The sequence below is a fragment of the Athene cunicularia genome, assembly GCF_003259725.1.
Source record: "Athene cunicularia isolate RWA chromosome 3 unlocalized genomic scaffold, athCun1 chr3_part1, whole genome shotgun sequence".
NCBI lineage: Eukaryota > Metazoa > Chordata > Aves > Strigiformes > Strigidae > Athene > Athene cunicularia.
This window is the reverse complement of record NW_020799097.1, coordinates 105325010-105352826: the sequence shown is the minus strand read 5'-3', so window position 1 is coordinate 105352826 and position 27817 is coordinate 105325010. Positions and strand designations below refer to the sequence as shown.

Genomic DNA, 27817 nt, shown 5'->3' with positions numbered 1-27817 from the left:
GGAGGGGGCAGGGGATGATAGCCAGTAGCTAACAGCTTTCTGGTGTGTATATTCCTTCATGAAGTTTATCTTCTATGCAGGGATGGCTGTTTGAGGTGGCTGGTAAGTCACATCCTTTATGGTACTTCAGAAAAACTTTCAAGCTCATTGACAACTTGCTTTAGATATAGGTAGCTGTTTATGTGTCTCAGGTGACCGAGAAAGTCTTTTTGGACAAGCATCTGAATCTGGTCATAGTATTCTTACTTTATTAAAGTTACTTTTAAATATGGTTAACTGTTATCATAGCAGGCGGTATATTTGTGAGGGTAAAACTGGTCGGGTTTTTTTACACTGTATCTCTCCTGCAGCCAGACTGTTGATCTTCTCATGCAAGAGTCAGGATGTCGTTTAGAACATCCTTCTGCTACCAAATTCCGCAATCATGTCATGGAAGGAGAATGGGATAAGGTAACGTAGGGCTTATAGGACTGTATTAACCACTGTTTAAATTTATAGTATCTGTGAGAGAATTCAAAATCCACCCTCCTTATATACTCTATTTTTTTTTTTTTCTTATGCTGATTTCTGCAGGCTGAGAACGACCTGAATGAACTTAAGGCCTTAGTGCATTCTCCGCATGCAATTGTGGTAAGAGGCACACTTGAACTCTTTCAGAGCTGTATAGTTGGACTAATTGGTAGTGGTGTAATCTTCCACTATGGTTGGTTGTCCATAGTTTTTGTTTTTTGTTTACTTTAAGCAGCTTGCATGCTATCTCAAACATCATCCTAATCTGAACTTTATTCTTTTTTAGAATGTGAGATAGGAAGCCCAAAAGTATCGAGGCTAATATTTGATGTACTGAATATTTAAACTTTGTTAAACATACTTTACTGATAAAATATAAATCCTGTAACAGTCCTGAAATAGGTCAGGTTTCTGTAGAAACTGCATATGCTGAATACTAATTTCAAACTTGAAATACCTCTCACAATCTCTGTGTTTATGGGAGTTAGGTTGTCTTGAGGGAAGAGATGTTTAGAAATAAAATGCACTAATACTAATGTGGAGTTGGCATTGTAATAGCACATTACAAGAATATAGAGGCTGCTATAGACCATGAACAATACTGTTGCTTTTCCAGATGGCTTCTAAAGAGCAAATGTGTTTGTATTGCTGTTTGGGATTTTATTTAGAGCTTTTTCTCTTTGGCTGGCTTTTTTTTGAAAGATGAAGCTAGAAATAAAAGGTTGGTAGATCCCGTGACTTGACAATTACAATATGTGTTGTTATGATTTCAGTGACTTTGAGGGAAGTGTTTCTTGGTTTGATTTTTTTTTTTTCCTGTCTCGAGATGAAAATCATTACTTAGCTTTTCAAACGGCTTGTTCTGTTGTATTTAAACGTTTATTGTAACGAAATGAAGTTACAACAACTATGGTCACTTAGGAAGAAAACAGTAGCAAGGTTTTTTGAAGTGTCTGACTGTAAACAATGAAGAATCAGCTGATGACTGCTTAGCTCCACTTCTAGCTGATTCATTTGTTGTCAAGACAATTTCCTGTCTGGTGGGGGAGGGGGAGAAAGAGAGAACAGGAAGTGGAGAAAACAAATGTTTAACAAAACATCACAGGTTACTTGAGAGAAGTTTACTTTCTGTTATATTAATTTGGTCAAAGCTTGGCACCTCTTAATTAGACCAGTAGTTCACTTTCTCTTTTCTCAAAGGCTTGACAAATGTAACATTTATTGTTCAAATACTTTAAAACGTTGCATACATCTTTTAATAGTTTGTGGAGGCTGAAAGCATGAAACCAGCGTGTGTGAATATGAATGGTCGTCTGAAGCAGATTTTCTCATGTTTCTAACTTCTGAAGTTATCAAGTTTCTCTATAGTGTTAAAGTGTTTTGCATGTTGGGGTCAAGAGGTTTAACTGAGTATCAGCATTGTACTTTTTGGAGAACTTAATTTGAGGAAAAAGGGGACATTTTCTTTCTGTTGTTTTGGAGGGTTCTGAAGGCATGGTATTCTTTAATCTTGATGTCTAACTGCTTGAATAAAACGGTGCGATAGAAATACTTGGTTGAGACAGAACTTTACCTGAACCAAATATTACCTGTTTTCTTTTTAAAGTTGTTCTCCTATATATAAACTTCATATAATTTAAAACAGACAACAGAATTAAATGTCTTACATGTGTGTTTGTGTTAGTAAAGCAATACTGATTTGCAAGGATAAGTTGAGTTTGTGTGTGCTCCATCGTGTGCACACTGTTTCCACCTCCCTCCCTGCCGGGCTTTTTTGTACGTGGTTGAGATTATGGGTGGGTATTAGTATAGTCAGCACCTGGAATACTAGTGAAAGATCATTACAGGTAAGGAGGGATGCTTTATGCTTTGTAGGTAATCCAGCTGCAACAAAGTAGGAGCTAATGAAGGTGATAAATGTCTTGATTAAGGAAAGTCCAAACAAGATGATGTTGCAGGTAACTCTTTACAAACAGAAAATTAGATTTTTGGGTTTCCTGGCTCCTGACTTATGACTCATACTGTATGACTAGATCTTTCAAAAATGTGTGCATGCAAGAAGAATGGCTACCTAAAAGTTTAGATGACACAGAGTATTTAACAAAGTAGGGTGTGTGTTGTGTGTGTGTGTTTGGTGACTTGTTTTTGGTTTGTGGTTTGTTTATTTTTTCTTCCTTATAGTTAATATGACCTGGATGAAATAACCAGGATACATAGGTGCTTTTGAAATGTCAGGTCAGTGAAGGGGATACATATGTATTTTGAAAATTCTGCCTGTTTTAATTCCTTATTTCTGCTGTAAGTTCTACAGATGAAAACACTAAATGTGAGGTAGCTTTATAAACCTTTGATGCTGTGTGTTGATACATTGGGGGGGACAATGAGGACAGTCTGCATATTTCTATTTGTGTCAGTACAACTGTGTGTTATAGAGTGTGTGATTAGTTCTGTTTACTTTTCCAGCATATAAGATACAGCTGTCTTGAGACAATCTGTAGGAATATAGTTGATTCAAGCATGTTATTCTTCCTTGAGTAACACTGAGAAAGTATCAGCTTCAGGACAGCCCAAGGTTTTTCGCTAACTCCAGGGCTACCTTAAGCATATTAGGGTGTCTCTCTTGGGTGACTAGTTCATACTTTCAAATTGTCCTCTTTACTTTTTATTTTAATTTACTTAAATGGGACTTTCCTCAGTTCTGGAGATACACAGCCCGCAGCAGGCAATACAACAAAAAAAGGACTTAAATCTTGTTGTTTGAGCAAAGTGCTCCACCTGCCTGTATGGTGTCCCTCTTCCTACCACCATTAAGGGCAGTTACTCATTGGAATGAATTACTCTTTAAGTGACAGCATTTGGTATGGTTGAAGCCTTGTTAAATTCTATAGGCTGGAGTATTTTGTGCCCTTTACATATCAAATCTTATGCTTAAGTGTTGGGTGGTTTTTTAAATGCTCTTATCAGTGTTTTATAAGACTATCAAAGCAATAAAGACTACAAAGTAATGCAAATTGGGGTCTTATTTCTGCGGGCTATAAGCAGATAGCTACTGCACTGAGTTTGTCTTGAAACATCAGCTGATAATTTCAGCATATCTTTCAGTTACCTTCATTTCAAAAAAGAGTTGTTTCAACGGTGTTTACTTATTTTAAACTCTTAGTACAGTAATAAAACTGTTGTGGAGCTTGTTAAAGTATGCAGGTCAAAAATAACACCATAAATCTATTCTTAAAATTAGGTTATTTTACGTTTTACTCTTGAAATTTATGAAGATTTGCTACTGTAACCAGTGATCAGAATGGCCCAATTTCTTGACCGTGGTAGGATGATTGTCCTATTATTTTCACAGTTGTGTTGCAAAACCTCCTAGAACTTAAGGTTCTGCAAGGGGCTTTCCTACTAACAATTAGGACAGTGAAGGAGTAAAGTACTAAACATTCATGTTGGTAATCAAAGGCTGTTTGAAGAAAGAAAAATACTGAGAGTACATACATTAAAACAAATACCACCACCACCCCCGTAAATGTATTAACTCTGTGTTAGTTGTGATCAGAGTTTCAACTTATACTAAAATAATAGCTTCTAGAAGAAACAAAGTAATGCGCTTCATCCTTATGCTCTCTATGGAGTTGTAAGACAGGAGACGGTCACGATAACTGAACAAAACCAGCCAGACTGCAGTGCTGAAGCTGTTGTGTTGGACTCTTCCATGGGTCATACAGGGTGAAGAATCTTTGCTATAAGCTCAGTGATGGTGATGTTTGGATTTAAATTGTAAAGCGCAGTGATGTTGAACTTCCCTTGCAAACACAGCAAACTAGGCACTTCTATTATGTTGTATGTGGTATAATGTGGATTCTGATAATTTTTATGTCCCTTCTTTGGAAGACAACTGAAGAATATGGAGAATGAGTAAGATGCTCTTGTGGGTGTGTTGCATCAGATTGGTATTATACTTGTTCTATTCTACTTATAGTGGGGTTTGTGCTTTTAATTTACAGTTGCCAATATAATAAACAGTTCTCTTTCCTTCTAGAAGAGGCTGTTTGGGCTCTAGAAGAGATATACCCAAAATGCTCATATCTGTCATGAGACGATGGTATTGGAAGGAATTAACAGTACTATTGGTAGGGCATGTAAGTAGTTGAGAGAAAGTGAAGACAAAGTTCAGTTATTCAATTAAGTCTATTTGTCAGTGAAGTCAGTAGTTGCACAAAAATAAGTAGGAGGAGTCTGTGAGTGTCCTGATGTAAAAAATACTTCAAATGTGATGTTTGCTTGATGTTGACTTCCTCCTTAAGGAGGCTGTATTTGTGCCATTGTTTGATATGCTGTAGGGCAAGTTTTGGAGCAGTTATCAAAATAGCTTAGAAAATTGATTTAATTTCCCTATCGACACTTTAGTCCTTGCCTTTTGCTATAGATAAGTTGCAATTTAAAACTGCTTATCTTTTACTCTAATTCTCTATTATGTTAACAGTAGACTCCTGCATGAAGTGTACAGTACTGTGTTCTGGAGGCTTTTATAATTCCTAGTGTGCCAGTCACACATGGCACTGATTAGGTTTTTTTTAAATTATACTTTCTAACCCACAACTGAAGCTATACCTCTTTGGATAACTTGGCAACAGCATTCTGCATGGTAGTGTTCCTGTAATGCTTCCATAGAATTGCTGAGACTGGCATTACAAAAACTGTTTTTTAGGGTTTTTTGCTCTTTTTACTTTTTCCCCTAAAGAAATTAAATTAACATGCTGAGTAGTAGAGAGGGAGAAAGAGTAATTGGATACAGATATGGTTACCACATTCAAGGGAAAGATGATATAAATTTAATAAATGTTATATACAGTGAATGGAGAAAGAAGAGTTGGAGGAATTATAGTTTTTATTACACACTGGAAATACCAGATTATTTTTTTATCTGATGATTGTAAGTGTGAGGTGACCAAGAATAGTGGAATATGGTGACTTCTACCTGAGCACCTCCATGCATCCTGTGAGCACGTGCATAGCTGGGAGAGGAAGCTCTTATCCCTCCTGCTGCTAGGATGTAAGCAAACAGCGTGAGGTCTGCTGGTCTACTGCATGGAACCAACCACTGAGGTTTATAAATAATTGGGATATCTTTCTTTTGGTTTTCTACACGTCAGAACACCAACAAATGTTGTTTAATCTGGAAAAACTGTACAGTGATGCTCTAACAATTCCAAATTCAAATAAACTAAAGAGCTGGATAGGGAATATAATATGGGTTTGCTTGTCACGCACAGGACAATAGAGTACTACAGACATGTTCGAACATAAATCATCTTTACTATGTAACGTTTTAAGCTTCACAAAGCTGTGTGGTAATAGCACTGTATGGGAAAGTATTTTGAAGAACTGAGTATCTCTGGAAGCTTAAACTGCCTTAGATTTTTAACTTTGGATTTTACATATAGTAAGCTATAAATTTTTATGTAAACTTTACTAGGACAGGAGCATCTTAAACTTCCTGGTTATCCCTCTACTTAAGGAGGCTACCAGTGTGTTTGAAACTAAGTAAACATTGACCAAATATGAGCATGATAATAGTGAGGTGCCTGAGTTCTGACAGAGCAAACTAGTGATGGAACTGGTGGTCTGTTTGTTAGAAGAGCAAATGTAATCTGCCATGCTTAATCTTAATTATGTTTCTGACTGTTAGGTCTAAGAATGTACATTTTCCTCTAACCTGGTGAGTCTTGTGGGCCAGAAATGTCTTTTCTCTCTGATAACTGCTAGCAGTAAAGAAGATAAAGCAGCAAACACAGAATGGTTGGTTTCATCCAGAAACAACCAAACTGTATTTCTACTAAATTGGTATTAGAAATTTCTAGAACTTCAGTTTTTTAAATATAGTAAATGAATGCCTGATTTTCTTTTTTATCGTTAGAATAGCAGGCTTGATTATTTTTTAAAAGAAAACAACCAGAACCTGTACAAGATGAAAGGAACACTATGAAATAGCAGTGATTAATTCTGAGAAGTGATTCCTAAATATAGGATACTGTTTTTTTCTGTAATCCTGAAAAATGATACTACACCCAAGGAAAACAACTTAACATGGAACTACAAAACAAAAAACCTCAGGCAGTGTGGATTTGTTATTGCTATATGTTATGCAGCTATGCAAACAACCCATGTCAGTTCCTATGTAAGCAGTATGAAAACTTGTTGAGTTGGCCTATTGTGTCCTGTGCTGTCATGCAGTCTTAAATATGTGATTAGCTGCTTTTGGGTGCTTTTCTTGCTAGAATGTAAGATTGGGAAGTCTGTCTAATTCAGGGTTTGAAGAATGGTGACTGAAAAGGGAGTGAGTATGAAAAGGAGACAGGTTAAGGGGGAGATCTGAAAAATGAGGTAGAAAGATACTTGGAGCCCCATAAGGCAGGAAGGAAATTCATGGATAACTTAATTGCTGCAATGTTGTTGGAAACCCAGCAAAAAGAAATTGAGTAATGAAACATTACATGTAGCTGTATTTCTGAAGGGCATAGTAGAATGGTTTCTACTGTTCTGTTTAGGCTCAAACGTTTTCTGAAACTTCAGTCAACCTTTTTCCCCTGACTGCTGCTTTCTGTCATGTCAGAGGATGAAGTTTTTGCTGCTGCAGCAGAAGTACCTGGAATACCTGGAGGATGGCAAGGTCCTGGAGGCACTTCAAGTTCTACGCTGTGAACTGACGCCTCTGAAATATAATACAGAACGCATTCATGTCCTCAGTGGGTAAGTGTTTGGACTTTGAGTGTGCTTTCAGTGGAATTTTCGAAGGAATTCTGTAGCTTTTGATAGCTGACGTTGTAAAAACTCAAACTGTATTAAAGCTATTATACTGGTAATTAATAAGTTGTAGTGAGAGATGCTAAAGTGGTGAGTAAAGATGACTATTCAGTAGACAGTGTTCTGTTTCAGGTGCTTGAAAACAGCCTGATTATGACTTCTGTAGTACTGGAACCCAAATTAATACATACATATGGTCATCTGATCTTGAGAATTATTAGCCTGTTATCTTATAATTAAGTGGGTGAATATAGTCTGGTTTATTTTTAGATGTAAATAAGACATTTCTACCTTCTCTAAAATCTGCTTTTGTTCTATTGCCAATTTGTAGACATTTGTTCTGAAGATGATGTGTGTTTGTGTGAAATAGTTGTCTGTTTTTATCGGTTTCAAGCTTAAGTCACCTGTTTCCAGTTCATTAAGAATGTTATGATCTATATCATGCTTAAAAGTGAAAAAAAATATTCCAGAAAGACTTGGTCTGTTGGTGTGTGTGCGCTTTTTTAAACAGGTATCTGATGTGTAGCCATGCAGAAGACTTGCGTGCAAAAGCAGAGTGGGAAGGGAAAGGAACAGCTTCCAGATCTAAACTACTGGACAAACTCCAGAGTAAGATGTTCTAGTGTTTAGAATTTATTCCCACCTCTGTAGATCCAGTTCATCTTATATAATGGGATATCCCAGGGAATTGACTTTTAACTACATTTGCTGGTTGTTGTTTTTATATTTCTTGGTTAATAGGGATGTCTTCAGGTGCCTTTACCCTTTGGTGTTTTGTACCTAACCTTTTGCTGTCTCTGATAAACTATTTGTAATAGGAGCTCTTATTTCTTAGCTCTGCTGCATGCAGTAATAGTATAACTTGGTGATTAAATGTGTGATTCACGCGGGGGGTGGGGGGGTGGTTGTGGTGGCAGGGAGTGTTTTGTAAATGCCAGCTATACTGAGAGATTGAAACTGTGTGGCCTGTAACCACTAGAACTGGTTGATAGTGGCCTCAGATTTTGCTATGAATTACTGTGTCTTCTCTCTTTTTCTTGTGGCTGGTGTAATACTATGTATCAGAGTTGTAAACCCCATAGTATTCTTTATTTTGATAGTGTTGTTAGAGAATTCCTCAAATTAATACAGCTGATACTGTTCTTTTTATAATTCTATAGATTTGCTAAATACTGAGGTTTGAGTTAGCTTATGTAAATGGTGCTTGTTGGCCAGGACAACATGTACTATAACTATGAATACCTTGCATACAGCTCTGCTTTCCAGAAATTCATGCTTCTAATTCCTGATGTATAGCTGTAAATTTGACAAGCTGTGGGCACTCTTTCCATGTTGTTTTTAAGCTTTATTTACTAAGGTCTCTTCCAAAAACACTCAAATCAAAATGTGGTCTTACTCGTAACTTGGTTTTGATATATCTTTTTCTGTTTTTTCTTAATAACTCTTTTAAAGCATACCTACCCCCATCTGTGATGCTTCCTCCAAGGCGTTTACAGAACCTTCTGCGTCAGGCTGTGGAACTACAACGGGACCGGTGCCTATATCATAATACGAAACTAGATAGTAATCTAGATTCTGTCTCGCTGCTAATAGATCATGTTTGTAGTAGGTAAGAAACCTTTGCGACTTTTAAGATGGGCAACAATATCTTTGTCTTTTATGATAATGTAATTCTACCTACTGTTAAAAGAACTATTCTGAGTTGATTAACAGGAGTTGACTGGGAAAAGACAGGTCTCATTGAGTAGTGCAGGGAGGGAGTAGAGAAGGTGTGTATAAGACTTCAGTAGCTGTATAGGGGGTAATAGGGTAAGACTGAAGCTTTTACATTTTAATAAGATGGGTATGAATAGAATATATTACTATGCTAATCCTTAGTCACTAGTTTCTTGTGATTTTGGAGAGCCAGTCTTTATTCATGAACATGTTTACTGTGTGTTTTCACTGGAGAATAACTAGTATGTTACTTACCCAGACTCTGTCTTCAAGCTTACTGGAATGTGGAAAGCCTACTGAAGCATTAAGTCAGCTTTCAGCTTTAACTTTTAATAGTGGACAGTGAGGGGCTCTTGGACACAGCAGTTAAGAGTAGAAATGTGCAATAGACATTTGTTTTACATAATATATAATATGAATGATTTAAAGAACTAGTTTCTCAGATTTGTAAGGTAGTAAGAACTGAATGCCTCTTACCTATGCATTGGCTCTTGATGAGACTATATGAATAACTTTTTTTTAACAAAGCTGATGCTGCTTCTGAATCTTGAAAATGCTGTACTGTAGTAGATATGAAGCAGGAAGATGTTTGTTTTAACAACTGGCTGATTTGAGTGTTTTTTCCTCATCCAGCAAAACTGTTAAGGACCTAAAAAAGTGTAGCTTTCATGGAAAACTGCTGTGCATGGTGTAATAAAGGAATGAGGGCTAGGACACTTAGAAAATAAGGGCTGTATATGATACCCTTATGTTTGTTCATGTAACAGGCTAACACTTGGACTTACAGGGGAATTCTTTCCATGTTAAGGTTAGCTCAACTGAGGAAGTAATTAAGTCCTGATAAACTTGCTTATAGAAACTTTTTGAACTCAGCTGCTTTGACTTGCATTCTTGGGTTACTTAGAATGTGGTTTTAAAGATGCAGACTTCCATGGTACTTCACTGTAGCCATCTTAAGGATTTACAAATACTGTTTGGCACTTGATGTATTCAAGTAACTTTTTTAGGCTATTGTCTAGCTTGCAATTTTGCTACATCACATTGTTTTAGCTGTTTTGTGTGTGTGTGTGTGAATGGACATTTGACTGTTCCTCATTTTAAGAGTATTGGAAATTATCAGATACTGGAATTGTGGCTTACCTACTTCATAAGTGACTTAAAATCAGACTAACAGATTAATTTTAGTCTTTACACAAGTCCATAAATAACACTGGATGCTCTGTAGGGGGTTTGATGTTCAAACCCCAAAGAGCCTTCAAGCCAATTGTAAAGAGCATGGTTTATTGAAGTCAGACTAGGTAGAGCTGCATATAAGATACTATATGCAACAAATTTGGACCTCCATTTCACCCAGTCTGAATCTATTTGCTGACTTAAAAGTGTGGCCATAATTTGTCTTGGGTTTTTTTTTTTACATAATGTAGTACTTCCTGAGCTTGCATATTTGGTATGTATACATACATAGATACTGACAATTACTTTAATTAAAAAAAAACCCAAACAAACAACACACCAAACCAAACAAAACCAACCCACTTTCAGAATAAAGGCTTCCATTCTGTCCTCAACTCAACTTATTGTACCTACCTGTTGCAGGGGTCTGAGATCAGTATGTGGTGCGCTGTACGTGCTGCCATGCTTGGGCATAATGAGGTGAGTTAAAGACAGTTGGAAGCCAAATTTTTAATAAACTGACAGAAGTAACGGTAGTCTAATAGCTTAGACAATTTAAGTTCTGTACTACTTGAATGATAGAACACTGACAACTTTCCCTTTTTTAGTTGGAACTAATCTGTTTTGGACTTCTGGCAATATTTTGATCAAGCATGCTTGAAGTGCACTAATAGGTAAAATGTTTAACTAAAAGTTAATCACTTCATAAGAGTGGGAGTTAAGAGGGAGAAACTGCTGGGAGTGAAGGTGAGGCATTCCATGTTATTGTGCTTGAGGTTTTGATAATAGAGAATTGATGCTCTTGGGGGTGGTAATTTTTGGTTTTGAGAGCATTCAGCCTAGTTGGGTGTTTTGTGTGTTGTCCTGTCTGTCGTGTATGTTGTCCTGTCTGTGGTTGTCCCTGTCCCCATCCCCAAATTCTTTTGTCTTGCTTTTATGTAAATAAACTTTAGTCTGAGTTTACAAGCAAACAGCAAAGCCCAAATGAGAGGTCAGGGCTGCTGCTTTCTAGCTACTAGCTTAGTGTAGCATTTCTGAAAAAGAACCATTACAGAAGCTGAGGAATAAATCTTCTATTGTATGTACAGGGAGTTAAAAAGTAGCTGGTGTTTTATTTAGAATTTTGAACTTTTGTAAATACAACAGACAACTTTTAGATGCTTTATTTCAGTATGTGAACAACATGATTCAAGTGTGTTGTGCTGAACAAAACAATTTGTAATGAAACACTTCAAAAAAAGTAAAACCTTTGAGCTACAGTAATATCTAATTACCAAAACTAGAAACTTAAACCAGCTGATTTTCTCTTCTTGTTCCAAGACTGCTGCTATTTCCTTCTGCGGAAGGGTTAATGTAAGCTTTGCTATCTGTGAAGTCAAACTTGCTAGATTGTATGTTTCATTAGTTAAGAGAACTTTTTGTGAGAGTGCTTCAATCTGACTGGATTGTGAATAGCATAATTGAATAGTGGGATGTGTGTGTAAGCAGCTGTATCAACTGTGCCTGTTACCCTTTATAAGAGCCTAAAGGCCACCTTGCTATGAAAATTGTGTACTCCAGCATAACACTACTTGCTTTTCCTGTCTACAAAACCTTGGCTGCTTTTCTTAAGGTTTAAAATACACAGCTAATGTTCTATATATTATTTTTTTAAAATAATCTGAAAAGGCTTTCCTGGGATGCAGTGTGCCCCTTGTACTTCGTGTGACTTACGCATAAAGGCTCTCTCACCTTTTACAGTGAATTGCTGCTCTGAGAAAAAACATGAACTTATTACAATATGGCTAAATAATAATGAAACACTCTTCCTGTAGGTGCACATATCTGTGTAAGGGCTTGCCTACTTCCTTCTAGACTTCAAGGAAAACAAAGTCTTCTTTCATGGGTGGGGCTTTTTACCTTGAGCTCAGTGTTGTTCTAGTGGCCAGTAGACAACTCCTGGGCAACTTAAAGCAGGAGCAGAACAGACTTGTCTTTCTCTATAAATGAGTAAGTAGATATAACTAAGGAAGCCAACTACAGATACGTATATGTACTTTTGTTTATCCTCCTCTACCATAAGACAGGAAGTGAGGGACTGTATGGTTGTTTAGTGCTGCTTGAGAGTCTTTAAGCATGGACTAGGAAGCATCTTCAAGTAAAAGATGATGTACTGAGAGGGTATAGACACTGTATTAAGCAGAACTTTCTCTGCCTTTTGGTAAGAAGTAGCTTTTCAGATATCTGTCAGCCTGGCTACCACCAAACTGCATTTTTAAACACAAATGTAAAGGAAGTAAGTTGTTGGGGTTTTCTTTTAGACCAGTTTATCTCGAGTGATGTGTGCACTCACAGAGACTGTCATTACATTAGTACTGTTGTGTTGCTCTGTTGCACTGGGCACCATAAAAACTCAACATAAGACTAAACCACTTCAGGATCCCTACATTTAAGGAAAAATTGTCTGTGGTTAGAGACTACCTTTTAGTGCATCTGAACAAGGAACTTGTAGTTACTGCGGTATTATTTATAAAAGCAGTCATCTGCTGAAAAAGCCTACATTTATTTTATCTTAGTTCTCAAATTCTTATACAGTAGGCAGGCTGTAAATAAAATAAACCTTGTCTCCAGTTCTTATATAACTTAATATTTTGACTGTTAGCTTTTCCTCAGTGTGTAACTCAAATATTAAGTATTAGCCCTAGAGGGATCTTTGACTCTTCTTCAGTAGTTTATTGTATAATATTTTATTTGATAAACACTTAACAGTTTACAAAACAATGTAGAATTTGTGAGGGAAAACAGTTCAAGTTGAAAGCTCATAATGGTATCATGTTAGTTATGCTTAGATATTGTATGTGGTACCCTGCAAAGAAAATGAAATGGCACAAAATGAAGGCAAAGAAACATCTAACTTATCGCAAGATCACATTCAAGAAATAGAAGTAAGACTATTCTTTTACTCAATTTTTATGTAAGAATCACTTCTAAAGACTTGGCAAGATATAGCTGAGTTAGATACTTACAGAAACCTCACATGTAAATAAAACACTGCACTCAGGATTCAAAGATTTAGACTCCAGTATTTTCTGTGCTCTATTATATGTAGTATTTTCTGTATTTACTACATTATACGTAATATTTTCTATAGAAGTGTGTGGTAATAAGCTGTTACACTCTGGTTTTATTCCAAGTTATATGAAAGCATAACAGATTATGTGAGTGGAATAAGAATAGTTCTATATTCTTATTAGTTATGATCACTTGGTGGTTGTAGGCTTTTTTACCAGATTAGACACTTCATTCTGTGCTTATTTGAAGTAGCTGTTAATAGAGAAATTCTCTAAGTTGTCTGGTTTTGCATTTAAATAAGTTCTCGTTTTTACTAGCTTGATTTAAAAAACAACTACTACTCTTTACTGCTTTCATATTAATCTGCGAATACATCCCTTTCTTTTCCCAGGAAACAGTTCCCATGCTATACACAGCAGATACTAACGGAGCACTGTAATGAAGTGTGGTTCTGTAAATTCTCCAACGATGGCACTAAACTAGCAACAGGATCTAAGGACACAACTGTTATTATATGGCAGGTTGATCCAGTAAGTGTGCAACATTAAAATGTGTATGGCTTGCCTTTCCCTTCCCTCTCTGCTTTCTCTTGCTAAGATGGTTTGATTTTATTTTTTTGTAGGACAGGCTGTAGTACTGTAGCTCACTGACTACGGTACTTCTCTGGGATGTTAAAGAGTGAAGGTCATGGTCAGTGCAAGTTAGTGAGAGAGGAAAACCTGATGCTTGAGTGTGAGGCTTCAACTGTTGGCTCCTTTGGGGCAGGAACTTTGTGTGCTTCTAACCATACCATGGGGTGGAGCCTGCTGGTACCTTCCAGTGGAGCTTCTCAGCTTGAAGGCCTTAAGAAGTATCGGGTGGGAGTGAAAGGAGATGTCTTTGAGGAACCTTTCTTCTAAATCACTCTTAGTAAGAGTACTTCTGATCTTTGTATGTGACTAACACCTTTCCGTTATCTTGTTAATAGTAGTATACATGGATTTAAATACTCTATCCACTTCACCATTCATTACTTTATTTCCGAGTAATGAAATGCTATGTGCTAAACTGCAGTTGTGTCAGAATACCACCTCGTGCTAGTTGCTGTTGTAAGATATGCCTTGGCTTGAGCTGAAGATTTAAACACTTGTCAGAATCCACTGGCATGTGGAAGTATACCCATCCATTTTCTTACAGACTACGGTTTTAAGTTTTGATGCTAATAAGTAGGAAATATCCTACAGCTACAAGATTTGTCTTTTTCCTACCCATATCTATTCTTATGTAAATAAAAAGATTGAGCAGTGAAGCTAAGACTTTTAATTTACTTGTAGAAGTGATATGAAAGTATGTCCATATATTTCATAACAGTTGAAAACTGAATAAGCTTGAACATATGCACACAGTATTTGAGGTTGTTAATGCTTGTAAAACACTATCAGAAATAAGATTCCTACAATGTTTTTTTAACCACACAACTGCAAACTGGTGTGCTAAGTGGAAGATTTTTACAGTTCCATACTGGCTTTCAGTAGGATTTGAGAGCTGAACTTAATCTTTTTCTTCCACTACAGGTTAGGTAGCCATATAATTTGAATCCTTTTTGCTGTTAAGAAGATAAGAACTTTAAAGCGCTGTTCCATATGAGTAGTTGTTACATAGCCTCTGAACTAACAGCAAGTGCTGTGGATTTTTCAGGCATAGAACTGTTGTAGTTTGTTTGGCTCAGAGCACCCTGGCTCCAGTCACAAGAGATGCATAGCAGTAATAAGCTTTGTTATGTAGTTAGGAAATTATCTGGATTTTTTGTGGGTTTTTTAACAGAGTTGTTCTAAGTAAGTTAAGGATCATATGCTTTTGCTGCTGACTTGTCACTTGATTGTAGATGCACATCTTCCTTTTATATTGTTGGGTTTTAATACCCAACATCTTGATTAGTGCATTTTATAAATCAAACCAAATAAATGCTCTGTGTTTCACTAACCATTTTGGCCAAGGGTTGCTAAAGGAACAAAATCTTTAATAAATAGTGGGAAAGCAGCTTTGTAGAGTTTCATCTTCTGTGTTTTAGTATGTTTAAAAAAAAATAAATTGAAACCCTCTCAGGGCAGTGGATGTCTAAATAACATTAGGCCAGATAGCTCAAATAGTTCATTTTTACATTTGCCAAAGCATGCTTATGCTTTCTGTAGCAGTTGACAATGTCTTTTGAACTGTAAGTTTAATCAAGTTTTCAAGGCTTTAGATATTTAGAATTGCTCTAATCTGTATAGATAAACTACAGGGAAACATCCATCTAGCTCTGTCTGGGCAAATGATGGGAGAACACTGTTTTAAATTAACAGTATTTCTTTTTCTACACACACTTCATGTGTATAAGAATCCTTTGTTTCTCCTGTTCAAGAGAGGTGATGAAGAAAAGTGTAATGACACTGCTTCCATGTGTTTTCTTCATTTTGTACCATGAATGTCTTATTTCTTTTCTAAAACCCAGCTACATGTCTAAGCTGTCTTAACCCATGCTTCTGTTTTCATTTGTTCATTTCAGAGTTCTTATGCAGATTCAGCAACATTAAATAATGTCTTGAGTGAACTAGGTTTGTGTGAGGAATGCATTAATTGACTGTTACGAAGTATGGCAGAATCTCTAGAGCACAAAGGATAAGCACAGTAGATGCATCCATCACCTTGTCTGGCATTCATCGTCTTTGATAGAGCTCTCCTTTAACTTGTTCCTTACAGAAACCTTCCTTTATTTCTGCAGTTTCTAACTGTTGACAGTTGTTTTGGCTTTTCAGCCAAGGAGCTCAACTATTGCATACTTAAGTTGATACCTGAATAGTTCTACATAACAAAAATCTGAGAAGCTATATGTAAGGGATAGAAGGGCTGAGATTTCTTTTGGTAGTGGGTGGGAAGCAGATTGACTAAATTTGGTGAAGTTTTCCTGAAATACCATAGACTGCTGTTTTAGAGCAAAACATGGTATAGCAGTTTTGCTGTGTTTGGAGAGAAGTAGGAGAGCAGGATGAGAGATAGTAAGAGCCACAAAATCCTATCATTAGAAGAGGAATATCCTATGTATCTTGCTCCTTATGAGTCTCAAATATGATGCAGAAGTGACAGGCTAATTTAATCCTGATGTAAAATGAAATATGCCAGTTGCAGGCAAGCTCCAGGATGTGAGATGATGTCAAACATGACTCTGTTTCCTTGCAGATCAGTTTAGCTACAGACACAGCTGTGTCTTATGCAGACCATGAATGGAAAGGGGCCTTAAGGAGATCCATTTGTTAGCCTATGTTTGTGCTCTGAAGATTATTTTTAGCCTATTTTCTTTTCTTAGCCTGGTTCCTAGCAGAGAACCATCAAAGCTGCAGGCTGGCTGAGAGTCACCGTATCCCTCACAGCTGATCCCAGGAAACAGTTCTTCATGTCACTCTGTTCCTCTGTTGACTATGTTCTTTCTCTTTAGAATCAAGATGTGCTTTGCTGATTAATACTAAAATTAAAGAGAAGGGACAATTTGAAAAATCAAGCAAAAAGTGACTAATTTGAAATTTTTTTTTTAAAAGAGAAATAGGTATAAACATCCCTCACACAGGAAAAATAAAAGGGGGTACATGGAGGAAAGTCCACTTGCCCTTTTCCATGAGGCTTCACAAAAATTGTCAACAGTTTAACGAGCTCGGTTCTACCTTCTGTATATGCAAGTTGCTGTCAAGAGTCAGTGCTAATACTGTATTGAAGCATGTTTATGTATTTAGGAAGCCAGTGCATTAGTATCTAGTTTGATAAAATGCTTGAAAGTCAAGTTCCTTTGACAAGACAGCAGCAGAACAGTTGTAGCATAAAGGTGATACGAGATACTTTGCGTGAGCGAAGTATGCTTCATTCACTAAATCTGGCAGAAAAGATGCAACAGCTTGCTGTAGGCAACACTTGTGAAATAAGAACACCTCTCAAGGAAGGTTTTAAAAATATCTTTGTTAAACTTCTTTCTTGAGCAGCACACACAAGATATACTCAAGTTTATAAAAACATTGGCACTTGGAGGTTTTCTCTTCACAGTGTACATAAAGGGTTTGGTTCTCTGTTTAACCATAACAGGCTTCCAGCATGTCTTTACTTTTAAAAAAGTAACTTAATTCTGTAAAATATGGATAATAGTACTTTTCTATTCCAGTAGATGTAGAGACACTTGACAGTACAGAAATCTTCTATACTGAAGTGAGCATAGTGTAAGATACAACTCTATGCACAGTGGTGTTTTGTGAGTTCCACATTCAGAACCATGGAAAGTTAGAACAAAAATACCTTCAAGTGTTTTTGGTTTGTACACTGAAACTTAAAAGCTTTCATTTTATGGTCCTACTCTGTAAACTAGCAACTGCTTTTCCAGTAAGAACCTGTTGATATCTTGTAAAATGCAGGTGTCAAGTTGCACAAAGCAAACTTGCCATGCTGTACTTGGACACACTGTATATGTGGAATCTAGTAGGTGTTAATTTGCATTGTCTCAACAGATTCTCTCTTCTTTCAGGATTCTCACCAGCTAAAACTACTTAAGACGTTAGAAGGTCACGCGTATGGTGTCTCTTATATTGCTTGGAGTCCAGATGACAACTATCTTGTTGCCTGTGGCCCAGATGATTGTTCTGAGCTTTGGCTCTGGAATGTACAAGTAAGTGATGACTAAGAGTAAAGAGTAAAACTTTGTGGTTAGCCTACTGCTTTTCTTTCAATATCTAAAAGTTAATCATGAAACAAGTAATTTCTACAAACTTGTGTGAAGGTGTATAAAGAGGCGGCATTGATCTCCCTGCGCCCCCACTAATTGGAAAAAATTGTTATGGAAGTGTACAGATTCTGTGATTGGTTTATACAGAACTGAAATTAGCGTTCAAATTTTAAGTGCCTGGCACTGTGCAGCAATTCTAGTGTATCTGGTTACTGATAATTTCTGAGAAGGAATGGCATAAATCCATAGGACCATAGAGAACTACTGAAGAGAAGAACAGTAAATTAATCAAGAGGAACAGAGGGCAGAATTATATCTAAGGGGAGCAATTGCTCACTGAAGATTTTAACAAGTAGCAAAGGTAAAAGACAGTCTGGTTTTACTTTTTGTAACCCTCTCAGTTATGATAGTGGAAGATCCAGAGAGGCTTAAATTGGTGATTTCAGAACTTCCTCTTTCAGTCAGACAGTAGGGCATTTTGCTATTTCCTCCATGAATTTGAAAATCCTTTTCTGCTGTTGATTTTTTTTTTTATGGGCACTTGAGTTGATATAAAAACTTCCCCTGCCTCAGTTGTGGGCTGTATAGTCTTTCTTGCACTGCCTTGGACTCTGAACTAATTTAGTTTCCTAAACCAAAAATGTTACATTTTTTCACCCTTGGAATACTTTTCTTCTGTTTAATTGACTCAGTTGGCTTAGTGAAGAGCACTAGAGCTGGCACAAGGGAATAGAGAGAAGTCCTTACTGTTTTGACAGTGGTAAGCCACTTGTTGGCATTCTGTCTTGTGAAACAGTAGCATTATAAGCTGGGGTTGAAAGCTAAATTTTGGTGTGGAAAGCTCCAGCTCAGGAAGGAAAATGTTTTAAATACTGATACTCCCAACTTTTTACTAAAATATATTTTGTTATTTCCTATTTTCTTGTGGTTTTCTCCTGCCTCCTTGATTTCCATGTTTGTTTTTCATATTGCCTCTATTACATGTTCTTCCAACTTCTTTTAATTCCTCTCCTTACTCATGGTCTTGTCTGACACACCAAGTCCATCTCTCTTGATTTGAGGGACAACAGAAGCTGTCCCAAATCAAGTCCAGGGTCACTGGAGATGCTGAAGTAGTTCTGTCCTTCTATTGCATTATTCATAGTTTCTGTTGCTTTTTAATAAAAATGTTGAAAATATATGCATTTCCAAACACTATGCATGTCAGATATAAATATCGATGCTTTTTTGGGAAAGGGTTCTGGTATAAGGCCTTGCTGCCTTTGTTTATTTTCCAGACTGGGGAGCTAAGGACAAAGATGAGCCAGTCTCATGAAGACAGTTTAACAAGTGTGGCCTGGAATCCTGATGGGAAGCGTTTTGTAACAGGAGGTCAACGTGGACAGTTCTATCAGTGTGTAAGTTCTCTGCATCTGTCTCATTGAAAACAAAGCAAGAAATGAAAGTTTTGTTGTGATCATATCTGAGGTTCATGTTTTCTTACGTGTGTACACTGAAACTTCTGGTCCTTTGTAATTCAAAGCAGCAATACATTAATGCTAGTATTTCAACAGCACTTCTGTATATAGCAGAAGGGTTCAAGCATCTTTTGTCTGCCTAAAGGAGGATTTGTGGGCTGGGAACTTTTTCTTAGCTGCTCTAGAAAATACACTAATAAATGCCTTTGTCCACAGATGTGTTTTATTCCACAAAATTTGGACTGTGTCTGTCTTAGTTTTTGCATGCTATCTTTGCTTAGTGTAAACAGAAATCGAAACCCTCTTTACTTGACCAGTGTTAATTTTTGGGTGATGGTCTACAGTCTCACCCTACTCTTGATCATTTGTCATCTGACAAATGTCCCAAAATAATAGTGCAGTATGCAAACTTCACTCACTGCAAAGGTGCGCTTCGTGACATGACGTAGATTGCATGTGTCACACGTGATGAAAAGTGACAAAAGGGATTCTACAAAATCCCTTGGTTAAGATAACCAAGTCCTAATTCATTAAGCCCTCTCTTTTACAGGGTAAGATTGCTTTCTGTAGCAGTTGTGACACAAATATCTTTCACCTTCTGTTACACAACTGAGAAATCCGAGACTAACAGTTAAATTTTCTTCTTTGTCTCTTCTGATCAGGATTTAGATGGTAATCTCCTTGACTCCTGGGAAGGGGTGAGAGTACAATGCCTTTGGTGCTTGAGTGATGGGAAAACTGTTCTAGCATCGGACACACACCAGCGAATTCGGGGTTATAACTTTGAGGATCTTACAGACAGGAACATGTAACTACCTCTTTCTTTGGTTTTGAATTTCTGGTTCTTCATGTCAGAAGAAGATCGAGGAAGGGTTTGTGGGGCAGGATGGGAAATAAGTTTTTTAAATGCTCTCAGTGTTAAGAGGAGAACAACATGGGATGAGAATTTAGTGAGTTCCAGTTGCAGCAGGAAATAACTTCCTAGGCACTGGAGTAAGTTTCTGGTGGATGTTTTGACATTTCTGTCATCAAGAGGTGTCTTCCCATTTCCTGGCATATTTTAGTAGATCCTGCCTTGAAGTTAGGAGTTGGATTTGAGGTCTGAAACCCTTTTGGTCTTGGGATTTGTCATAAATATAAGCAAACTATTGTAGACCTCGCTTGTAGTGATATATAGACACATACCTAATTTAAAATTCAGAACTGTCTTTCCTTGATAATATTGCAGAGACAGGACATGCCTTTTGCCTTGGTGTTTCATCATTGTTTGGTCAAGTGTACTCTTAACACTGTCTTATCATTTCAGAGTACAAGAAGATCATCCTATTATGTCATTTACTATTTCAAAAAATGGCCGTTTAGCTTTGTTAAATGTAGCAACTCAGGTGAGTTGGTGATGATAAATGGAAATGCAAATAAATCTACTTGCAACTGCTAAGTTTTTTAAACTATTTTGATGTGAATTGGAATGTTTGATATTAACCAGTTGTATCTCATGTAATATGGAGGCCTTAATATTCATAAATACAGCAGGGCAATCTCATTCTTGAGTGTTTGTTGGGTTTTTTTTTTGACTGATGTATAGTGAAGAGTTTTTTGTGCTATGAAATATACACTATTAAATGTTAATATCTGGCTATTGCATTGAGAAGCCAGGTATAGCAAAAATTTTGGCAGGCTGAAGTCTGGGGGTATTGAGAATTAGATTGTTTTTATTTATTTCTACTTTTGGAAACTTGGGTAGGAATAAGAGCTTTCAGAGTGGAAGGGACCATAGACTGGAAGTTTAATCTAGTACTTTGGTATATCTTTACTCTCTTGAATACTGCTTACTAGTAGTGGTACTGAAATTTGCTGAAATAATGTACTTTCATCATGTTTCATTTTTTTAGTGTTTCAAAAGAATGTAATGAATAATGTTTTTAATGATATAAAATAACATTCTTTATACTTATTCCCAGGGAGTTCACTTATGGGACTTACAGGACAGAGTTTTAGTGAGAAAGTATCAAGGTGTTACACAAGGATTTTACACAATTCACTCATGTTTTGGAGGTCATAATGAAGACTTCATCGCGAGTGGCAGTGAAGGTATAACATCCTTCCCCTTTGTGCAGAAAACTGGAACATTGTATCCTTCCTATACCTTACTTACATAAAGATGTTGTTAACAACTGTCATCTGTAAAGGCAAGCATCTGGCTCATTAAATAAGTTTGAGGAGCACTGAGATTGTGGCATACTTCAAGAAATAATTGTGTGCTAGCAGAAGGAATCTTTTGAGAGAGGATGGTAATAGTAGGAAGAATTAATGACTCTTTTGTGTTGCTTCTCTAAAGCAAAAGCATCTGCACAGTTTTAATTAGAAGCGGGTGGGGTGTTCTGAGTCTTTTTCTTTTTGTGGTATGATACTTAGGCTTATAGTTTGAATCAAAAATACTTCAGGGGAGTAACAGCTTCATTTGCCTGTTGAAGATACAGGTGTGGTGAGGTTATTTTAATTTCAGAAGAGTCATCTTAATTACCAACAGTAGTCTCAAATTAAACAGTAGTTGACATAGTCTGGTAGGGCTTCTTGGTGATCAAAGGCTTTGTGGTGTGTTCTTATTCAACTGTCTGCGGCAAGAATAGAAATTAGTTAATGGTTTGTATCTTGAATTGGTTCAGTTCTGTCACTGATGTAGTGCCGTCACCTCCCATGGAGGTCACTTAAGAGTCAAGCCTATGCAGGACTAAGAATTACTCTTGGAACATGTATGCAATCAGTAATATGTAACTCACAGCTGTTAGGAAATATGGTTGGCCAGGACATTTACTACTGTCCTCTTCTGGAAAATACCAAGGGTCTCTAAAACGAAATTTCACCCTCTGACCAAACCCAGTGGAATATAATGACTGAAGGACAGCACCTTCAGTCCTCCAATCCAGTGTGAACCTCTTTTCATGGTTGAACAAGATTTTTGTTTTGAGACCAGAGTATCCGAAAGTTCAGGATTTGTGTTGAGCCATACTGATGTCCATGTGTAGGTGTAGATGTTACAGTGCACCAGTCCTTGTTTTCCCCTATTTATTTATTTTTTATCTTTGTCAAAAAACTACTGTTCAGTAATTGAAACTGATAGCACTCTATTTAGTTATGGACTGTCTGAAGTTGTTTCTTTGCACTGAATTGTTTCAAATGTGGCTACTGAGAAAGTCTATATTTTTAAAAAGAAGCAAACAAAAATAACATTGCATTGTCGTAGCCTTTTTAAAGTAATAGACTGGGTACATTGTTATAACCTCTGAAATTTAAGGCATGTTGTCAGTTAGGTAGGCTTTTTTCTAACATTTGCATCAATAGGAAGAAAATGGAGGCCTCTTCCTGAGAGGGGAAATTGACTGCTGCCTTAATCTGGCTAACTTTTTTTTTCTGAAGCAAAATATAGGCATTCTGACAAGCAGTGAAACACTGATTTGTATTTAGGCTTTCATTCTCCCAGACAGCAGAGGCTTGCATGTCCAGTGTTTAATCTGAGAGTGAATTGTGTTGAGTAGCATGGATATGTAGTCTCTTGAAATCATAAGTGGAATGTAAACACAACCAGAACATTTGCATTAATACAAGTATATATAAAGGTGGTGTACTCAAATGAGCTGATTCAGCAGAAGACAATTGAATTATCACGTGGTTCCATGATGCTATTCTAGCAAGTAGGTCAGAGAGCAAGTCTGTTTTGTAAGGGGTTGAGAGGAGGAATAGAGGAAGATTGGTTGGATTGCTAAGCCTTCAGAATGACATCTACATTAAAACCTTTCAAATAGATTAAAATAGTTTCATTTGGTATGCTAGACCTAAATACTAGGCTTTTGTATAATACTAGTAATACATACTTGTTCAGTTTGTATTGCTCTCTTTGGAATATTCCAAACATGTTCCTAGAGAGGTCAACCCACAGGCTTGTTAAAGGCCATTAGCCTATAGTTGGGGGGGGGGAACCCAAACCAAAACACCTTTAGTCATTTTTTCTTGCTCTAAAAATTGCTGTGAAGTATCTGACGGGTTCACTATTCTATTTCTAGCATGTTGCTAGAAGTAATTAAAAGCTTCCTATCACAAAGTAAGATCTGTAGGGTTGTTTATTGCATCTACTTTAATACATAGAAATTCACGTCTTCAGATATCACACAAAAATAATTTTTGTCAAAGACGGTAATAGCTCACAATTTGAGCTGTTAAGCTGCCTTGCTCTCCCTCACTTGTTCTGTTTGCACTTTCACTGGAATGTTTTAGGTCTTTAGCATCAAATGTGTATTTCATACACTCTAGAGCTGAGATCTTATCTAGCACCCATCAACAGGTGGTGCTTGTAAATATTCTCCCTTAGTCCCTTAGTGCTTATGATTTTGTAGTACATGTACTAATCTAAATATGCTTATTTAAGAAAAAAAACCTGCAAGACTTCCTTTTGAATAAGATTACCATACCCTATCTTAAATTAAAGAGCAGCTTGGTTTCTCTTTAGCCATGTATTGGATTATTTGCATTGTAAGTCAAAAAAAGTTTTTCTTCAAATGCCAAGCATAGTAGATTTGCAAGCCTTAAAAAGGCATGTGTCTTTTAGTGGAAGAGCTCTACCCATATTCTTTTGATCACTTGTAGAAGAAAAACTTTGTGCTATTGCATTTTCAACAGACATGGGTCTTAGACATGGGTTTTACAATATTAATGGGGTTTTTAGGTGCTGAGAGCTTCTGTGGAATTGCTGTTTGATATGACAAATCGGTCTGTGCAGAACAGTGTTTCTCATTATGTTTTTTTAATGCCTATTTTATTTAGATCACAAAGTATATATTTGGCACAAGCGTAGTGAGCTGCCAATTGCGGAGCTGACAGGGCACACGCGTACTGTTAATTGTGTGAGCTGGAACCCGCAGATTCCATCCATGATGGCCAGCGCCTCTGATGATGGCACCGTTAGAATATGGGGACCGGCGCCTTTCGTAGACAACCAGGATATTGAAGGTAAAAACCAGCGTGTGTGTGTGTTCTCTAATCATGAAAAGTTTACATCAAAGGCAGCTGGTTCAGTGGATTCTCTTTACCATAAATAGGATAGAAAAAATACTTTTAACTCTTGGGTTAGAGTTACTAATTTTACTAAAAAAGTTAGTGATTTTTTTAAAAGGTATGCCATTTGATTTTTCTGACATGACCCTGTAGAAAACTGTAGTGTCACTAAGAAGACCCTCAGGATTCTATTGACTTATTTATAGACTACTTAAAAATCTTGTCTCTGCTTGAGGTTTAATAACACACAATGTTATTAAAATTTAAATAGTGTATTCTGACCACACCGCAAACTGAATAATGGTATTATAGTGCTTACAAAAGGAATCTCCAAAGTCTGGAGAGAATGAAGTTTCCTACTGTAGTATCTGTACGCAACTGATTCTTTACTAACAAGCAGGAATCATCTGTGTCCAGAAGAGGCATAGTGCCGTTTTTTCAGTGACAAAATGCACACTTGTTCCCAACACCTGCCCCCCCAATTGTTAACAAGATAACCACTGGGGCATTGTTCTGCAGTTTATAGGCTTCTATCATTACACATTCAACTTTGTGGTAAAAATTTACAGTAGACATTAAAATTAAATACAGTATATCCCACTGCCACAGGACCTCGTGGATACTAGGTGTGGACGTGAGTTCAAGGGGAATCTCGACAGTGTGATCAAAGAGAAACCCATTGAGCGCTACTAGATAAGTGAACATCTCTAGTTCAGAATGTCCATTAGGTGAAAATGGATGGAAGTTGGAAGGACATTAGGAGGAATTACCACCTCCTCTCTCTGCTCCTGTGCCTTGACACATCTGCTTCTGATTTTGGACTAGGTGGACCAGCCTGGCCAATCTTGTTTGTAACGCCTTGAATGTACCCATAAGGACTCAGAGCCTATCCTCCAGTTTGTTTTACCCATGGCTTTTGTTTGTTTTCTCTAGCTGCTTGCTCACTCTTTCTTAGTTCCTCTAGAAAATAAGCCCGTAAATGCCATAAAAATCAAAACAATAGAAAATGGATTTCTCACAGCAGTGCTTCCACGAGAGGTGTAGGTGCACAGAATAATACCTAACATCTTAGGAGTCTTAAATGGATGACAGCTTTGTAATTAGCACACTCCCCTGGTACTTGAATGCAAATATTTGTTACTTCTTTTTGAAAGAGATGCTCTTTGTGTACCAACACCTAACATATTAAATTATTTTCTAAATTAATACGAATAATAACTAAAATAAGTAATTTTTAACATGGGGTTTACCTACAGTATAAGATCCATTAACTAATGCATGTTCAGTAAAACTTATGTAAACACACTGTATTAATGACCTTATAATGGAAAGATTAACTATTGATACGATCTTCAAGATGTGATTTCTTTCTTTTATGTTTTTGTTTTTGCTCAGAGGAATGCAGTAGCATGGATAGTTGATGGCGAATTTGGAGCAGACGACTTCAGTTTAACTTAATTAGTCGTATTTTAAATGGCTTGGGATTTGGTGCAAACAAACATGATTGATAGCTGGACAGACATGCTCGTCATGAAAAAGAACCATTTCTGAAGCCCGGTCGGGGCCAAACATTTACCACCTTGCTTCATAGTAACCAGTCGAGATGAAGCACGTCGTTAGAACGTTGTTGGACACCGTGTTGAAATTACCCCCCCCATCGGTTGTGAAGAACTGTGCTACATTCAGGCTAACCATTGAACTCAGTATATATATTTTTCCCTCCTGCCTTTTTGTCTGGCAGGCTACTGTTCTTGTTGCTCTTCTGTGTAATGAAGTTTAAATGCTTGTTTGGAACACTTTATTTAACAGTTTAGAAGGCTTGATAGAAAGAGTGCTTTAGTCTGAAGAGTATACATTGGATAGGAAAGTATTTCCTTTTGTTTCTCAAGTCTCTCTCCGCCTTACTTAGCTTGAGATCTTTGCAGCTTGGTTCATGGATTCTAGCCTTGCCCGTTGCGCAGTATATATAAATTGAGATGATAAACCAATGAACTATGTCAAAAGCACTCTCAGTATCGCATTTGACAAAAAGTTTTGTACTTTTCACATAGCTCGTTGCCCTGCAAAGGGGTTAACAGCACAATTTTTTAAAAATAAATTATTTATAGGATTAAAATGACTTCATTTGTATACATTTGGAATTAAAACAATGCAAGAAGTGTCGTGAAACATGGTATCACTGATGCTTTTCTGGAGTGTCTTGAGACCCAATCAAAAGCAGTGGCTGGAAGGAGCTTTACGTGGGCAGTGAAGCTTGCTTTAGGAGGAGGAACTCGCTGTCCATCTTAATAGATAAACTGTATTATTTAAAGAAAAAAGTGTTCAGAGTGCACCACTAGACTAAGAGTTAAACAAGACAAGGTCTTTTTTTTTTTTTTAATTACATAAATATATGCAACAATGCTGGTGTAAAAGGTAGACTACACCTCGAGGGAAAAATGTGTTGAGAGTCCTTTCTTGACAGAGTCAAAGTTTTGTAAAAGTAATTAACATAAAATCAAAATTAAACACTTGTATTCAAATGGAAATTTTTCTTTATTTGATAAAGGTGTATAGATTTTCTTTTTGAGAATATACTTTTAAGTTTGCAGATTTAAATGCTTTTCTCAGACCTTGTTGCAAGCTGGTGCTGTGAACATCTTGACACATCTAGGAATAGTTCCACTAATAACCCATGTTATGCAAAGAGAAAGACGTTTATAACTTAAGTATTTATTTTTTTGACATAAACAGATGGCCTGGCATCTCTGTGCTTCTGTACTACACAAATTCATTATGGGATGGCATTGGATTCCCTTTTGCCACCTTGGGTGGAAAGGTAGTGTTGGTACTGCTGTGAAGTAAAGAGGGAGCAGGGAAAGGCATGCCACTAGGAATTGTTGTGCACAGAAATGTGGACTTCATCCTTTAATGAGAAAATAATCTAGTGTCCTTATTAGTTATGTGTGGAAGAAGGGTGGGGGAAGGTTTGCCAGAGTTCCTGGGAAGAGAAGTGTAGCCACTTTTGATGAATGGGAATGTGAAGTTTAACATAAACAGGCCCTTTTTTCTTTCCCAGAAAAACAAAGGGAAACTTGTCAGGTTAGATTTTTTTTTTTTGTTTGTTTGTTTGTTTGTTTGTTTTTTTTTTTTTCAGATTCCAGCCATCAGATGGTGGGGTTTTTTCTTGCCTTGTGTGTAAACTTAAGCATGATTTAAGACTGATACTTTGGTTGAGACCAGGCCTGAATCTGGCATACTCCTCTCTTAGGAGTATGAAGTAGGAACTTAAATGTTCTCATCTTCAATCTTGTACACTTGTCTTAAGGTGAATTTCTTTGATAGCAATTATTGTTCCACA

The 27817-nt window shown here is 36.9% G+C and overlaps 1 protein-coding gene across 2 annotated transcripts; it reads left to right on the top strand.

Moving 5' to 3' along the window:
• The first annotated feature begins 287 nt into the window (after positions 1-287).
• WDR26 (WD repeat domain 26) lies at positions 288-27005 on the top strand. 2 transcript variants are annotated; one of them, XM_026844404.1, is made up of 14 exons: positions 288-450; positions 574-630; positions 7121-7257; positions 7823-7920; positions 8764-8920; positions 10624-10680; positions 13643-13781; positions 17774-17914; positions 19249-19368; positions 20091-20236; positions 20735-20813; positions 21390-21519; positions 24247-24432; positions 25873-27005. In XM_026844404.1, exons 1-14 carry the CDS (start codon positions 370-372, stop codon positions 25896-25898), a joined length of 1554 nt encoding a protein of 517 aa, XP_026700205.1. In that variant the 5' UTR covers positions 288-369; the 3' UTR covers positions 25899-27005. The 2 variants fall into 2 exon arrangements, with proteins under 2 accessions (XP_026700205.1, XP_026700206.1); XM_026844405.1 differs by lacking the exon at positions 10624-10680 and having other exon boundaries at positions 299-450.
• Positions 27006-27817: the final 812 nt, after the last annotated feature.